This window comes from Solea solea, chromosome 5, assembly GCF_958295425.1.
Source record: "Solea solea chromosome 5, fSolSol10.1, whole genome shotgun sequence".
Classification (NCBI taxonomy): domain Eukaryota; kingdom Metazoa; phylum Chordata; class Actinopteri; order Pleuronectiformes; family Soleidae; genus Solea; species Solea solea.
In genome coordinates, this window is record NC_081138.1 from 19,647,315 (window position 1) to 19,664,731 (window position 17,417).

The 17,417-nt window shown below is 40.3% G+C and overlaps 2 protein-coding genes across 4 annotated transcripts; one reads left to right on the top strand and one right to left on the bottom strand.

The window, feature by feature from the left end:
• The first annotated feature begins 1,058 nt into the window (after nt 1-1,058).
• pdpr (pyruvate dehydrogenase phosphatase regulatory subunit) lies at nt 1,059-14,025 on the top strand. Of its 2 annotated transcripts, none has more exons than XM_058629126.1 (18): nt 1,059-1,177; nt 1,892-2,165; nt 2,348-2,481; nt 2,720-2,801; nt 3,216-3,379; nt 3,542-3,663; nt 3,778-3,895; nt 4,308-4,457; nt 5,360-5,552; nt 5,783-5,907; nt 6,816-6,971; nt 7,776-7,909; nt 8,407-8,555; nt 8,645-8,757; nt 9,108-9,202; nt 9,309-9,398; nt 9,515-9,697; nt 10,974-14,025. In XM_058629126.1, the coding sequence occupies exons 2-18, from the start codon at nt 1,903-1,905 to the stop codon at nt 11,379-11,381; spliced, it is 2,679 nt and encodes an 892-aa protein (XP_058485109.1). In that variant the 5' UTR covers nt 1,059-1,177; nt 1,892-1,902; the 3' UTR covers nt 11,382-14,025. The 2 variants fall into 2 exon arrangements, with proteins under 2 accessions (XP_058485109.1, XP_058485110.1); XM_058629127.1 differs by having other exon boundaries at nt 1,080-1,142.
• Nucleotides 14,026-14,228: 203 nt separating this feature from the next.
• On the bottom strand, nt 14,229-17,217 carry mrps11 (mitochondrial ribosomal protein S11). 2 transcript variants are annotated; one of them, XM_058629131.1, is made up of 6 exons: nt 17,026-17,217; nt 16,741-16,836; nt 16,548-16,646; nt 15,794-15,923; nt 14,910-14,975; nt 14,229-14,403 (listed from the first exon to the last, which is right to left on the bottom strand). In XM_058629131.1, exons 1-6 carry the CDS (start codon nt 17,121-17,123, stop codon nt 14,296-14,298), a joined length of 597 nt encoding a protein of 198 aa, XP_058485114.1. In that variant the 5' UTR covers nt 17,124-17,217; the 3' UTR covers nt 14,229-14,295. The 2 variants fall into 2 exon arrangements, with proteins under 2 accessions (XP_058485114.1, XP_058485115.1); XM_058629132.1 differs by having other exon boundaries at nt 16,741-16,833; nt 17,026-17,214.
• Nucleotides 17,218-17,417: the final 200 nt, after the last annotated feature.

The following is a 17,417-nucleotide window of genomic DNA, read 5'->3' on the forward strand; positions in this document are numbered from 1 at the left end:
CTGACCAGTTTTACAAGACCTTCTTAAAGGGTGACACTTTATTATTTTGATAAACACAGACATGTTTTTAATGTAAAAGAAACTGCTGAATAAATAAAAATCAAATAGATCAGAAATGCCTCGTCCACAACACAGAAAGCCGTCATCCATGCGAGCATGTTCTGGAGTGTTTAGAGGCTTCATTCGTGAAAAGCACTCACAATAATTACTCCAGAGAACATGTATTGTATTGTTGTATTTCTTCCTTTGGTAAGTACTGTATTGATGCAAGGAAGCAGTCTATCACTCAGTGTTGCACTAACATGCCACAACACCAACTATGCAGACTTCTTTCATTACAAACAGGCTTTTGGCGCCCCTTGGTGGACACTACTGTACACATACCGGGAAGTCCGTGAATATTTGCACATACAGTGCTTAATACATTTATTAGAACACCTACAAGACTGTACATGTTTCAGAAATCTTTCAAAAACGTGTTTAAAACTAAAAAACGTTATTGTTATTTATTTGACAAATAATTAACATGTATTAACCATTACAGAAACATCGAATAAATACTTTTTGATAATTACTTATGCTGTTAATTTAGGGCAGCTGTGGCTTTGGCTGGTGGTTTAATGCATGTGTTAAGCACTGTACCATATACATTTACTGAGTATTTCATCACTTTTTCCACGGAGGCTGTTTTCACGTGTTAAACCATCAAACATATCCTCGCCTGTTTACTGTCAAGTCAATAAATGAGAGCATTGTGGAAGCCACAAACAGTGTGTTTAAAAATAACGTTTGTGGGTTTTTATCACTTCCAGAGTTCAACAGCAGATGGCAGTGTATGACTGAGCAGATTTAGAAATGATGGAATCAGCCCAATACAATTTTAAAAACAGAGACTATAAATAAAAGGACACATAATAATAATTTTTCCACGAAATTGCGTTACAACAACAACAACAACAATAATTATAATATGCCTAAACGCATCGATATGCCGGCGATTGTATGATTTTATTTTGAAAGTTTTAACCGGAACCAAGTCCCTCTTGTTTTTTGTCAGCTTGACTTGTGTGCCGGGAGCTGCACCCAAACAAGAATTTGTGTTGTACGACACCACCACCCCCTGGTTTCAGTCCTGTCACTCAGTAAGATATCACTGCGTCTGGAATTGGCTGATTCCGTGAGTTTTCTGTCGCCATAAACAATTTAATAAAGTCTCTCAACGAGGCTAGTAGCCAGTGGTGTTGCTTTGGTTAGCTTTTCGTTAGCCGAAGCTGCGCTTGCTAGTGACTATCATGCTAACTGTAACTCAGTGAGCTAAAAAAGAAACCGAAAACGTCACAAAAAGGTATCAAAAGTTTAATAATCTAGAAGAGGGACACTGTATTTACCCTTTAAGCTAAAGCACAATAGTAATTCAATGTACCGCATGCTGTAACTACGTGTACTGCTAAGGTGTAATTGCAGTCATGATAGGGTGCTAATATCAGTCTGAAAGATCCCTGTGACAGCTGAACGACCAAAAGCAAGTCAACCTTGAAGGCTTCCCAGGCCCCTGCCTTCCCCAACTCAAAGTGTTTGTGTATGTATTGTCAACCAGGTCATGTTATTCATACAACAACCTGATTGATAATAATCATTGTCCCCCCCAAAGACTAATACCAAAACAACTAAATGAATTTGTCCTCATCAAGCTTAGCTTGTGACATTTAGAATAGTGACAGTTATAATAACCTTGGATTATGAAGTTTAAAAAAAAAATATCATTTCAATATTTTAAAACACAAATATGTATATATAAATAATTGATTCATTATATTATAAAAAATAAAATAATCACTTGTTTCAGCTTTTAGTCTGAATACGTGTTCAGTTTGTGTGTATGTGTGTGCAGAAAGCACAGCTATGGGCAGCTGTGTGCGGAGCTCCAGGGCCCTGTCCCCTGTCCTGCTCCCCCGGCTGCTGCTTCCCCACATGGGCTACAGACTGGCAGGCAGGAGCCTCTGGACATCTCCCACTTGCATGACTGTCAACGGAGACTCCCAGCTGCTCCCACTGCCCAGCCAGGCCCGGGTGGTTATCTGTGGAGGGGGCATTGTGGGAACATCAGTAGCTTATCACCTGGCCAAACTAGGCTGGACTGACATAGTGCTCCTGGAACAGGGCAGGTAAGATATTATGTCATAATGTATTTTGAATGTGCGACATGTGGTAGCTCAGCGGTTCCTACTCTTTGGAGGAATAAATTCAGTTTCTAAATTATGAAGCACTGTAGAATCACCAAACAGTTGTCAATTTAGCTGTATTCTGCTAATATGTATATCTGCTATATTTTCTGTTCTGTTGACAGACTTGGTGCTGGAACAACTAGGCTCTGTGCTGGTATTGTCAGTGTGGCAAAGCCCATTTCTATTGAATGTCAAATGGCCAACTACTCCATTAGTCTTTACCAGCAGCTGGAGGAGGAGACAGGGATCAAAACAGGTCTGCTACATATTTTTTTAAGCAAATACTCCATATTCATTGCATGGTATTTAAGTGCAGTCATACTTATAAGAATGTATTGTTATTGCTCTTTCCAATGCTACATTGATAATAGCTGTACAGCTTTGAGTTTGAAAGCAATTGTTTTCACTTTGTTTTGTATTTGACTGTGGAATAACCTTGAATATTGTGAAACTTACATCATTTTGGTTTTGGTATGTGTGTGTTTGTGTGTCAGGCTATGTGAAGACAGGGTCTTTATGTCTCGCACAAAATCAGGATCGCTTCATCTCTCTGAAACGCCTGGCATCCCGACTAAAGTAAGACATCAGAGTCTTTTATGATTATCAAATGGATAAATGGTTAAGTTTATATGAATGAGGTAGCTTTACAAAGAGGAACACAGACCTTTTTCTCCCACGTGTCCCAATGTTTTTGACAGAATATAAAATTGAGGTCTTGACTCCTTGAGTCTGACTTGGCTACTTCAGTAAAGAAACATTTTACCTGATGGTAATATGTTGCTCTTACATAGAAAGATTACACCAGTCCTACATCTTTGTCTTCTACTTAACTGAATGCTTATCTTTCTTCACATCAAAAAGCAAAATAATTACTTTCTTGTTGCTTGTTTTTTGAAGGTATGTTATGCTGCTGTTTCACTTCACTTACACTTCTTCTGGAAATCCATCCATATTAAGCCTTTGTCTGTATTTTCTATACTCTTTTCTCAGGGTCATGGGGATCAGCTGTAACATCATTAAACCTAAAGAGATAGCAAAACTACACCCTCTTGTCAATATCCATGACTTGGTAGGGGCACTCCACCTCCCTTCAGATGCTGTGGTGTCTCCACCTGAAGTGAATCATGCTTTGGCTGTGGCTTCTGCTGGACAAGGTAACTCAGAACTAGCCACTGAACAACCAATAATGGACTACTTTAGAAAATGTTTAATCAGCAGTGCTGTGTGTCTCCCTTTGCTTGACCTCCTTTTGTCATCTAATTACATTCTTCCTTCTTCTGCCCTTTGCCCACTCATACCTCTCATTGTCTTTTCAGGGGTTCAAATCCTCGATCGGACAAGTGTTCAGCAGGTTCTGGTGGAGAAGGGTCATGTGACGGCGGTGGAGACTGACAGGGGCTCAATTGCGTGTGAATACTTTGTCAACTGTGCTGGACAAGTAATTGTTGCATTGTATCTGTGAAATACAAGTCAAGAACAGTTCCTAATGCCAGTGTAAATCTTTGTTTCTGAAGTTGCCTTGACATGTTTGTTTGGTCTGTCTCTGTTCCAGTGGGCCTATGAGTTGGGCCAGGCTAGTGAATTGAAGGTGTCTGTTCCTCTTCACGGCTGTGAACACTTCTACCTACTCACAAAACCTCTGCAGGAGCCACTACCAGGGACCACACCAGGTCTTGCACATCAAACTTACTGGAAAATATACCTATCCTTACAGCATGCACATTAATACATGTATCTTTAAATTCCAGTCACTTCCCCTGTTATGTCTGATTAAAAAAATAGAGAAAAATGTAAAGTGCCATACAATACTGCAAGCATTGCTCAACTTTTAAAAAATTAAACCCATAGGCATTAATTGACATAGTGCGAAATCTGATGTGACGTATAAGTCATTGCAGCACCGTTTGCTCATATAAACAGTTCTTTATAGCTGACTCTGTACTTAATATTTACTTTCACCAGACATAATGATGCAGGATTTATAGAGTTATCCTGCATGCTGATGTCGATGTAATGGGGTTGTGTGTTTGCAACAAACGTTCCCTGAGTATATGATCTGACTGGGTTGTGTCTTGTCTCTAGTGGTGATTGATATGGATGGCAGGATATATGCACGGCCATGGCAGGGTGGAATTCTGTCTGGGGGCTTTGAGAAGAACCCCAAACCTATCTTCACTGAGGGCCGTAACCAGCTGGAGATCCAGAACATGCAGGAGGACTGGGACCACTTTGGTAAATCAGATAGGGAGGGAGTGTAAATTATACTGTTTTTATGCTTATATCATAATAAAAAAAAAAAAAGTAAGACCGTTTGAATTCACGATATATCTATAGTATATATAATATGTCAAAGCCATATTGCTATATAATTTATTAATACATTGATATCGTTCTATTGTTTATAAAAGAAAAATAATCGATTCACACATCTTGTGAGACCAGTGTTTTTAAATGTCTTCTGAATGTTTGTTTCATGCCATTAATTTGACTGTAAACGCAGTCCTAAACACAGACACACCTGTTGTTTGGCCTTGGCCTTTTTCCAGTAATCTGAGATCCTCCACTCATTTGACAGGTTCGTGTAAAGACTGAACCTTGAACTGCATACACATACAGTCATGTGTCTTTCTTCAGTTAATTATTCAATTACATATTTTTTGCATGTAGTGTTTTCTTCTAAAATGTCCCTTTTTTTTATTGACTTTCAAGGATGAGATTCAATCTGAGAAAAAATATAAAATTGAAATGAGATAAATGATCTTCTTGACAGAGTAAAGAGAGGAACTGCATAGTGTAGCTTTCTACAAGCCCTGCCCTTGAGGTTGTTTTAACTGGGTTGGCTGCCATGTAGGAAACTCTGCTGGTGTGTTTATGGCACAATGTGGGTAAAGGTTTCACTTCCTGTTGTGCAGCAGGAGGTAGGGCTAGTTAAATCTCAAGCAGTGTGGTCAATGGGGATCATGGCCTCTGATATTTAGACCTGTGGTGACGGACAGTAATGTTGACATAGTTGCTTTCTTCATGACATTTGTTGTGACATTATTCAGTGTGTATTGATTGAAAATGTAATACATTTTATTTATTCAATATTTAAAAAGAAAATGTGTATTAACGCCACTGTTTTCTGACTCCAGAGCCGATGCTCAATTCTCTGCTGAGGAGAATGCCTACTCTAGAGTCAGCTGAGATCTTTCAGCTGGTGAACTGTCCAGAGTCCTTCACCCCTGATATGCGCTGTCTGATGGGGGAGACGCAGGGCATCTCTGGCTACTTTGTACTGGCAGGGATGAACTCCTCTGGTTTGGCTTTCGCTGGAGGAGCTGGCAAGTAAGAATGGGTCAAGTGTATTTTTCAGAGAACATCATATGTTGCTCAATGTAAATAAATAGTTTTAAAGGCTGAGGTGCACTTAATTTTACACCTGAATGTATTACTTAAGCATGAGCCTTAAATCATCTGTTACTCATGGAAATAATTTTTTATCATCAGGATGTGGAAATGCTTTGGTTTGATTGCAATGACACACAATTGGTTTGTTTGTGTGACTGTGTTTTAAGGTACCTGGCAGAGTGGATGACCTATGGTTACCCCACGGCTAACGTCTGGCCACTGGACATCAAACGGTTTGGTAACCTGCAGAGCAGCCGAACCTTCCTGAGACATAGAGTAATGGAAGTCATGCGTGAGTAGTGAACACTTTTTTTTTTGCTCAATGGATTGTGCTCAATTATTGAATTAGTTAGGGAAATATAAATATTGCCCCTGTTTTGAGGGAATGAAAGATCATTTAAAAGTTACACTCTGAAGGTTCTCTTGAGTCTTAGTAGCAAAACCTGTGATTGATGCATCAAAGGTCATGGAAATGGGAAAAAGTAATAAAAGCAATATACCATGAATAAAACTACCTTCTCAGCCATCAGACCAGGGAGTAAAGACATCAGACTTAAAGCATCTATGTGGAGAATTCAGTGATTAACTTTGATAGTTTCAGTTATTAACCATCAGAGTAGATAGATAATGAAAGTTGTTATATAATAACACAATGGAACAGGGAGTTTTGCAATGATGTATGTTGTAGCTGATGTTAAACCCTGCATGTGTCTGTGAGGGCAAACATGTGCTTAATAATACTGAATACTGATACTGTACATACTGAGTTTGTATACCTTAACAAGGCTAAAAATTGTATGAATGTATATTATTTTGTTCACCTTTGCTCTTAGTATGATTAGGCCTTTGGATTTGTGTGCGTAGTACGTTTTTATTTTCATTCAGGCACACATGATAAAGATTAGAGCAGCCTCACTGCCTCTGTCAGACACACCTGACCTGTGCTGCTGCCCTATTTTATCTGCTAGGTGTGCATAGTTCACAGCAAAATAGACATTAACAATTATATCTGACCACAGTTTCAAAGTCTGCATCTGTTGGATGTGTCACAAACACATCACTTTCTGTTTCTGTGTGAAAATAAAAGCACCCTAGTGTCTCTTCTCCCAGAATCCATTCCATTTTTTCATTTATTTTATTTTGAAATATTTGCACTCAACTAAATACTCTGTGTGTGTGTGTGTGTGTGTGTGTGTTCAGCTTTGATGTATGAACTGAAGGTTCCTCGCTGGGACTTTCAGACTGGACGTCAACTCAGGACCAGCCCTCTGTATGACCGCCTGGATACCCAGGGAGCACGTTGGATGGAGAAACATGGCTTTGAAAGGCCGAAATACTTTATTCCTCATGGGAAAGGTAAATATAACTGAATAGCAATGCTGCAACCTACATCCTCAAGTTTTCAATGTGCCTGAAAAATCAAGGCTTTGCTACCAATCGAGTTGACATGACCCCAGTAACCATATTGTAGATTCTGCTAGGGATGGATGATATTTGAAGGATGTTACTGCTAATTTTCACTGTAATACATAACCTCAATACAGACTTTAGAACAAGTCACATGCTGATAGGTTGATAATGATCTTACATAAATAATAGTTACACAAATATTAATATCATACACTTTGAAATATTTAGGGCTTTTATCAAGCATATGATTTCCCTCAAACATTGTTTTGGTCCATCCATCGGAGGGTCACAGGGGGTGCTGTGCCAATCTCAGCTGACATAGGGCAGTAGGCGGGGTACACCCTGGACAGTTTGCCAGTCCATCGCAGAGCCACATATAGAGATTCACTCTCACACCTGTGGTCAATTTAGAGTGTCCAATTTACCTAATCCCCATATTGCATGTTTTTGGACTGTGGGACCCGGAGAAAACCCACGTGCACTCCATGCAGAAAGGCCCTTGTTCCAACCGGGGCTCAAACTCGGGTTTTTGCTGCAAAGGCGAGAGCGCTAACCACTACACCAACTGTGTGGCCATTGTGCGACATTATAACACATGGTACTTTGTAAACCTAAGAAACAGCTCACAAGCAGTAAGAAATTTACATTTTATTTACTCTTAGGAAGTTAGTGGGAAATCATCAACACACAATGAACTGTATATCCTTAAAGCATACCCAGATTAAATGCTGTATGTATGTGTGTTTGTAGATCTGCTGTCTCTGGACCAGAGTAAGACCTTTTACAAACCAGACTGGTTTGACATTGTTGGAGCAGAAGTGAAATGCTGCAAAGAGGCTGTGTGTGTCATTGACATGTCCTCCTTCACCAAGTTTGAACTGACTGTGAGTCATGATGCACTGTTGATGACTGACCTGAAGGACCACATACATTCAGACCTTGTATTAATGTCCATCCTGAGAAATCCAATCACATTGACATGCATCCTGGATGGATCCACACGTGACTACATGATCAAATCAGATCTGGCTTCTCCTGCCCCATATTCAGTGATGTCATGTCTGTTGGCAAGAACAAAATACTGCCTGTACAGATGTGTTTGCTGTCAATGTGAGTGTGTAAGTGACTGGAAGAGAGAGAGAGAAAAAAGGGTAGGAGAAGGAGCGGAGTATAACAAAGCACTACACTGCTGTGACATGAAACGGGGCTTGTGAATGGAGTGGCCACTCACGACAGATTGGTTCACTCAGGATGAATGTAATACAAGATCTGAAAAGGGTCATATAGGCTGTTCACTGCACCTCTGATCACACTCAGTCATGACATTGATGTCAGCATGTGTTTTCCTAGTCAAACTCTTTTGTCTCTCCTCATGTCCCAGTCAACAGGAGACCAGGCTCTTGAGCTGCTGCAACACCTGTGTGCCAATGACCTGGATGTTCCCGTTGGGCACATTGTCCACACCGGCATGTTGAATGAGAGAGGAGGTTATGAGAACGACTGCAGTGTGGTCCGCATTAGCAAGAACAGGTCGACTAGACTTTGTGAATAACACCATATGGCCTGCGGCTTTAACTCACCATTCAAATTAAGTTAGATTGTTCTTCTCTCTTGTGCAGCTACTTCATCATCTCTCCAACAGACCAACAGGTCCACTGTTGGCACTGGATAAAGAAACACATGCCTTGTGACCCAAAGCTCCACCTGGAGGATGTTAGCTGGAAGTATACAGGTAAGCACACATCGCCATTGTGTAGGTCTGCACCTGATTGTGATTGGGACCAGGTGGGAGGTTGATTATGTTTAAATATATAACTAGCATGTTTAGAAGATAGGAGATTAACTGTCTGAAATGTTAACATATGGACTCATTGTACGGTTTGTCCCTAGTTTAATGATTCAAATTATAGTTATCGTAGTTGACGCCAGTCGTAATTGTTGTTGATTAGTAATTCATTTTTAGTCTACTCCATTTCCTGACTTTTTTTTTGTGTTTTTTTTTTTAATCATGAGTTCATATATTAATAACAACTGGTTTACGTGGGTCTGATCTGGACTGAGCTTATTTTTTCTCATCTTCAGCTTTAAATCTTATTGGCCCCCGTGCTATGGATGTTTTGGCTGAGCTGTCATATGTTTCCATGACACCCGATCACTTCCCCTCCATGTTCTGTAAGGTAGGAGACAGACATGTTACTCAAGCATTACATTATGATGGTAATGCCTGTTTATTCTGACATTGACAGTGGTTCTCACTGACCATGTGTGCATGCATGTTTACAGGAGATGAGCGTGGGCTATGCTAACGGGATCAGAGTGATGAGCATGACTCACACTGGGGAGCCGGGCTTCATGCTCTACATTCCCATTGAGGTGCAACCCACAGACACACACACACACACACATACTCTCTCAAATGTTATCTGTTTGCCAATCCACAGGATTGTTTGCAAGCTAACATCAGTTTTTTTGTCTACTGTTTCCTACAGTATGCACTGCACGTGTACAATGAAGTGATGTCAGTGGGTCAGAAGTACGGAATTCGTAATGCAGGATACTACGCGCTGCGCAGCCTACGCATAGAGAAGTTCTTTGCCTTCTGGGGTCAGGACCTTGACACCTTCACCACCCCACTGGAGTGTGGACGAGAGTTCAGGGTGAAGTTTGACCAGGTCTGTTGCCAGTTCATCTGTAACCACATCATGAAATCATGCTCGATATAAAACCATGTGGGCATGGGTCAGTGAAACAATTCTGATATTTGTTCGGTTAAGGTTGTCATACTGTCAGAATCTAAAGTATGGTAACCTCATGGTACGATGAAATACATGGTTTGAATGTATTTAATTCTACCACAACTAAGAATAACAGTGAATAATGCTATAATAGTGATTCTGTTATCTTAATGTTAACGCACACAAAAGGAGAGAGAGAGAGAGAGAGAGAGAGAGAGAGAGAATGTGTCAAGTTATGTGTTTACTTTACACACATCTCTCTACTCTGTAAAGATCTGCTGACCCTCATAGCTTGTCACAAACATTTAACATTTAAAGACAGCATTACCTTGAGGGATTTTTTTCGCAAAAGATGATGGATGATGCTCCCGTAGATGTGAAGTAATTTCATCACACACAGCTGACTGACTGCTCACACCCTTCACAGAGGGGATGGGAGCGTTACCTTACACTGCATTTTCTGTCGTAGACGGCTCATAAATATCAGCTCATTTCACTATTCCAACTGTATGACAAACTAGTCTAAGCTTAAGTCGCTTCTTGTTTTTGCTCAAAAAAACATTTCCCTTTGGCATTTATGTTTTTCACTCAGCACTTCCCTGTTAAGGCGATTTTGGTAAAGAGGAGATTTACCAATAGCATCAGTACTGTCAGGCTGTTATTTCAGCCTATTACCTCATGTTCTCGGTTAAGTTGTTTTAGAACCTTTTAGTTTTACTTTAAGGAGATGAGAAAGGAGCCAAGCAAGATTTATGCCACCTGCTAAAAGGAGAATGTCATCAGACTGTACCTGTAGGCACAACAGGTGGCCCGAGACTGGGGGAACATCAGGTTTGCTCTCTGCTGCAAGCATCCATCATGTGTTATTGAGGAAATGTGTGAAATGGGGCCTTTACACAGCAGCCATTTATTGTTATTGCAGGGAAAACACAGGTCTTTCGGTGGCTCTGTTCAGTTTATGTAAGTAAGGACAATATGACAGTGAACCAGCATGCTCCCTGATCCTGAGGAAGTATAATTGAACTTGACCATCATTAATCAACAGTTAAGAAGCTGTGGTTCCCTGTTGCTGTGGTATTCACCCTGACAGTTGTGTCATGTGTGAATATGCTAAAAAAAAATTCTGTCATCTTCCCACACTCCTTAATGTCACACTCTTTGTGTTCCTGCCACGCCCCCCCCCCCTCCTGTTTTGTCTTGCTGTCACCATCAGGACACAGACTTCCTTGGTCGTGAGGCGTTGTTGCAGCAACGCCATGATGGCGTGTTTCGACGGTTTGTCATGCTGGTTCTGGAGGATCACGACACTGAGCTGGACCTGTGGCCATGGTGGGGGGAGCCCATCTACTGTAATGGTCAGCTGGCTGGGACGACCACAAGCAGTGCCTACAGTTACACCCTGGAGCGCCATGTCTGCCTTGGCTTTGTATCTCCACCACCAAGTCCAGAGGGGCTCCCCACACCCATCACCCCGGACTTCATCAACCGTGGGGACTATGAGGTAGACATTGCTGGCCAGCGCTACCCAGCCAAAGCCAAACTCTACCCATTTAGCTCCCTTTTCACTCAGCAAAAACGCCGCAAGGACGACATGGAGCTCAGCAACCTCCATGGGAAGTGATGCAGAGTAACAGAAATCCTTCCGATTGCCTCAGCACCGGTTGCTGCTGTGATAGATACTCCTCACCAAATCCACTCCTGCACTATAACCTTGCTGTGCCAACCTATCTCTCCGTCTTTCTGCCTCATACTCAGCGGGCTGTTGGTACAATCACTCCTTGTCTCTTTGGTGTTTAACCTCTATGTTGCATCTCTCTCTATCAGAGTGCAATATTTAACAGCACCCGAGTGCTTGAGCTCATCTGCACTTCTTAAGATCAGTCTTCCTTTTACACGCAAACACAGTCCACTCAGTCTCAGAGACGTGTTCACTGGGACAATCTGCAGTTAGGTGTCTTTGTCAAGGTGACACCGACACTAGCTCATGAGAATTTGTTCACTTTAACCCACGTAGAAGGGAAATAACTCCCGAAAATCTTCTGCAGTTTGGATTTTCAGACACTTTGGAGTGCTGAATGCCTACATAGTCAGTGTAGACAATGACATGACTCCCATTTTTAATGTAAATGTGCTGCTTTAAAGACTGTGTGATGTGATTTGACTTGTCTAACAATATTCCATCCCCACAGCATTATGCTTAACATTGAAGGGAAAACATCCTTTTTAGTCCAGGGGACATTTAATGGGTTAAACCATTTGGGTTAAACCAGTGCCGCCTATCACTCCTCTTGTTCTGTTGTAAAAACAAAACAAAAACCCAAAAAGGCTTTGCAGGCTACTTAGCATCATTGTACTCCCCCCCACCAACTCTCCACTGTTATTGTTATTCTGCTGTCAAATTTGCAGTAATATAATCCAACCAATTATTTATGTCTTTTGAGCGTTTGGTGTCAGTGTTGCTCTTCTGATGCAGAGGTTTTTTTTTCATTTCGTTGATGTGCGGTTATTGAATGCGTGACATTATGTTGTGTGTGTGTGTGTGACCCATAGATGAGGGAAACTGGGATGGGGAAACTGGGTCTGCAGCTGTAATCCCAGATGTGTTGGTTGGAGCTCACAATTTTCAGACATTGGTTGATTCGAGTTTTGCTTGATCCGGAGATGTTTATGTAAAGGAAGGAGTTCATTGCTATGTGAAATAAAGTATAATGTATTTTTGTATAGCTAGTGTGTATAAAATCTCTATTTTCTCTACTGCACCTTTTTATCTATATAACTTATAAATGATGTCAGCTGGATGATTTTGATCAGATCTATTATTCTTACAGTTGTGCGTAATGTTAAATGCTCTAAAGAATATTGTCACCATGTAAATGTCATGTGTGTTCATATCGAGAGGAACTTTATTGGACTTGGGTCAGGGAGTAGAGTAAGAACACACTTAGTTATTTACAGTACAGCATTGTTTTCCTGGTGTCGACGGGCTCTGCACCAAACTATGTGTTCACCTGGTGGGACCACAGACATCCCTCTGGTAACATACACTGAGTGCCTTGCTTTAAGAGGGTATGGAGGCAAATGTGTCATCCAAATGTAAACAATGGTACCAGCATCAGCAGCCTTGCTGTAACCCTCTCTCAGATACAAATGTGTGATACATGAACACACATTTGATTTATACACATTTCAGCCAGAGACAAGAGCTTGATCAGACTTCATGTTTCCTTGAATGTGTCGAGGGCCATTGTTGATCCAAATTAATCTTTAGAAAAACACAGATTGATTATTTGCTTAAGTACCAGATTTATTTATTTTATGTAAATCATCTTGATCAGTTTATTTCACCTCTGAGAGAAAACCTGTTTAAATGGGACGAGGAGCTGCTGTTATCCTGTCAAAACCAGAACATAGAAGGCCTCTTTACATCCTGATACTTGGTTAAGTGTGTTGATATTACTCATTTGCACAAATGAGTCTGTGACAGAGGTGTTTGCTCTGGGTAGGTTCAGGAGGGTTAACTGCCTCATTAAGTGGGGATCTCTGAGGATTGTTCATTACATTAGTCTGTAGCAGCAACAACTTAAATTGTATAATGCGTTGTCAACAGATGACACCTCTGGCCAGGTGACTCCATTGGTGGCTTAATGCCACTTGCTTTACGGATTTGTTCAATGTCAGATACTTGCGCGTACAAAGGGCTATTTTTTTGTTCTCATGTCCGCTTTATATTTTGCGGAAAAAAAGGTGTTTATATTAAATTAAGTGTGTGCTTGTGAGAGTACAATGAATTAACGACAGTCTTCCTGTGAGTAGTCTGTTTAAGTGTTGACTGGTTCTTGGCCCTGACCTGATAAGATTCATCCCTTCAACACTAAAAGGCAACACAAGACTTGGTCCGGTGTTGCAATTGATCATTTGTTAAAAGTAATATTCAGTTCATATATGTATAGATTAAGGCTCCATAATCATAACTGTACACTGTCTTACTCTTCTTATCACATTAATGTACATCGGTGTGAATTTAAGAAATTTAACAAAGGAGAAAATTACTGTCAAGTCTGTTGATGCTGGCGTTATTTGTCTCAAACACACAGAAACCTTGACAATAGTTTACTGCATGTTTGTCTCTTATGCTTCATGTTTCCATTTCTTCTCATACTGAAGTGTAAATCCAGCTTTCCCCCAAAGCTTTACACTGTTGTGTGTATCATATCAAACAGATGTTTTGCTGTCTAGTGGTACATATAAAGAGAAATGTGTTCATACCAGAAGGTTCAGTTTGCATCATCTGTTCTGTGTGTGTTTGTGTGCGTGTCCTACATGGAGCCATCAGTCCGCTTCTGTGCCGTCTGCAAACATCTGTCTGCTATCGTACATCCCAGTGCCTGTGGTGAGACCGAAGGCTCATTCATGAGTTACCTGTCACAGCAGAGAATGTCACACAACTGTTCTATGCTCAATGTTGTCAAAAAAAAAAACTTTATTAGCAGATTGGGACACGATGGCTTTGGTTGCAGTGCATTATGGTTCAAGAATCACGTTCTTCTGGCTTTGCGCGGGCGGCATCCGTTGTGTGGCACGGGGGTTTCGTCGGTGATGGATACCACATCCAGGCCTCCCATGGTTAAGCCTTTGATTGCTGCCTGCACAACAGAGATAGAATAATTAACTAACTAACAGGAACAGATCAATATGTCAGTGGCTCCTTAAACTCAGGTGTCAGATAAGAATTATGAACTTTTACTTGTTTGTCATGTTCATAATTACATTACCACAATGGTGCCAGTCCAACAAGATGCTAAACATCTTCATCCTGTTGTGTCATGACCCCACTGAGCATCTTTAAACTTAAATGTGTGAAACTTAAAATGTAAAACCCAACACAAAGGAAGAATGACTAAGTCATATGTTCATATACTCAGATTTCAGCTTTTCTAATGTTTTCACATCTGTTTTATATCAGTGTAAATGGAAATTGTTCAGTGTCATCACTGATTGTCAGATAAAACTCCCTGAAGAGGTTGCATGGAGCGTTGGAAAATCTCGTTTATAGCCTAACCAAATAATGAATGGATTGTTTATGGACATAAATTGTAGCAGGAACGTCATTCAAGAGATTCACATGTCTGTTGATAAAACACAAACTTACCTGACGTCCAGGACCAATACCTTTGATCACAACACGAACAAATGCCACTCCCTTGGCTGAGGCTTTCTGTAACATGCGAGAAAAATAGAGAATTAATTTGTCAATTTAAGTCAACTCACTGAATATTTTCCTTTGTTTGTGTGTCTGTACATGGACAGAGATGACATCCATTTGATTATTTGAAAGTATTTACAGTGCATATAGGACATGCATTGGGTCATTGTGGAGGTGAAAGACTGAAGGTCATGACTTTATGCTTGTGTGACGCCATTTTAAGGTGAAACAACAACACTCTTAATGACAAAGTTGTTTTCTTATTATTCCATAATGAAAGAAAAAGAAAACCATTGGCAAATTGACACAGAGGTTAACCAGCTTTACTTTTCAGACTTTTTACTTAAATCAAATCTTGTTAAAATGTCCTTTTCATTTTATTTTCAGTAACAATTCAGTTCAAGTAGATTTTTTTTCCCACTATTTGCCAAACCCCTATATTATAAAAGCCATTTCCTGAAATTTACCATCTCCAGTTTGTTAACTGCGTGGAAAAAACTGTGACCTTAACTCTGTTCGGCAGCAGTCTTTCTAAATAAGGCTAACACAACGGACTAAATGAGCTTTTTAACAGCAACAGCTCCACTTTATTATAATCCTTAGAGAGAAGAAGCTTTACAAAACAAACAAACATTTCAGCTTCACAAATGACAGGTTGTTAAATTGAGCAAAGAAGCATCAGGAGCTGAAATCGCCTTGTATTCACACAAAAGACAGCGCCTCCACTGACATGTACCTTGTTGTGCAAATGTCCTTGAGCAAGACACCGAGCATCCAACCTGCTGTCTTACAGTAAATGACAAGAGTTGGAGAAAAATATGAGAACTTACTGCGGCAGCGGAGATGCCTGCAACCTGAGCAGCGATGGGCGTTGACTTCTTGATGTTCTTGAAACCTTCTGTTCCACAAGATGTCCTGACGATCGACTGTCCCACACTGTCTGTCAGCTGGATGTGTGTGCTGGCACACGACAGGACAGAACAGGTAACTGGGTCAGCGACTCATAACTGATCAATAAGTTCAATATTTGAATACAAACATTTTAATTAAAGGATGTATTGCAGACTAAGTCAAACAGATAACAAACTGCATGGTCCATTTAACTTTTTACATGTGGTTGACCCCAGGGGCCTCATCAAGACATGTGAATATTTTAGATAAGGATGTTTTAAGTTTTGTGTTAATGCTGAAAAGCAATTATTGTAATGTTTAGTTTAGTTGTCTGCATTTGAGCCTTACACATAATCCTTTCTGTAAACAGATCTTTATCCGAGTAAATTCATATGCTCGGGTGAGGACAACTAAGGCTCATTACATAAATAATTAACAATGATTATTTCAAAGAAAACTCCAATGCACTATTTATTCAAACATTAAACAGACTTTAAAGTAATGTTGTGGTTTAATTGAGTGAAAGAAAGTGCTCTGATGTTTTCTGACTTTTGGTTCTACATGTTTCATGTAGAGCAACTTCCCCTTACTTACTGCAAGTCCAGGAAGAACACTTATTTTATTTAAATTAATATCTTTGACAATAATGTCAAGTTCTTCCTGTTTACTGTCACATTTCTATTTTCCACTTACTTGTTGTATGTGGCTTTAATGTGGATGATTGGTAAATCCTCAAACTTTTTTCCACCCCATCTCAGAGCACTGTCTTGACCAGGCAGAGGAGGAAAATGGCTGCGGGTTTAAAAACAACATTTGATTAGAACATGATGCTTCTACTCACGGGGCAGATTTGAAGGACAGTTTGAAGTAAATCCTCAAATCTGACCTGAATTCTGTGGATGTTTGCTCGGGGTCAGAGGAGGATGCTGAACTCTGTTGAAGTCTGACAGCACTGCTGCATAGTGTTCGCTGCAGGCCGCTGCTTATAAAGACAAGAGAGTCATTAACAACACCTTCACAAACCAGCGTTCTCTGACGTGTAATTATCAGCTAACATGTGCTTTAGGCATGTTGTTAAATGTCAGACTATCTACAACAAAACAGACCGTTTTAGCACCGTTTGCCTGAAGCTAACAAGGATGCTAGTAAGACAGACCAAAGAAACACTTACACAGAGCTTCCACTTGCATTCAGTGGGGCGGCCAACTGGCGGCATACGTTATTAAAAGAACTAACTAATACACAATTTAATTTATACATATTGTACATGTTTATCAGCAAATTCGCAGCCAGATAGTTGGATGATTTTCAGACAGCAAACGTGACATTGGATGTACTGTAACTACAGACCATACCACTATAAGCTTTATTTTTAGGGGTGGTGAGTTCATAATAGTATAACTATGATGATAAACACGTGCAACAGTTGCAAGCTCGGTCGTGAATTTTGACAATTATATTACTGGAGATTAAATCATATCTACACAACGCGTATCATTTCTGTATTTCAAAGGGTTTAATAACTTCACTGTACCCCCACGTTTATCAGAGTAGACTGTTCGT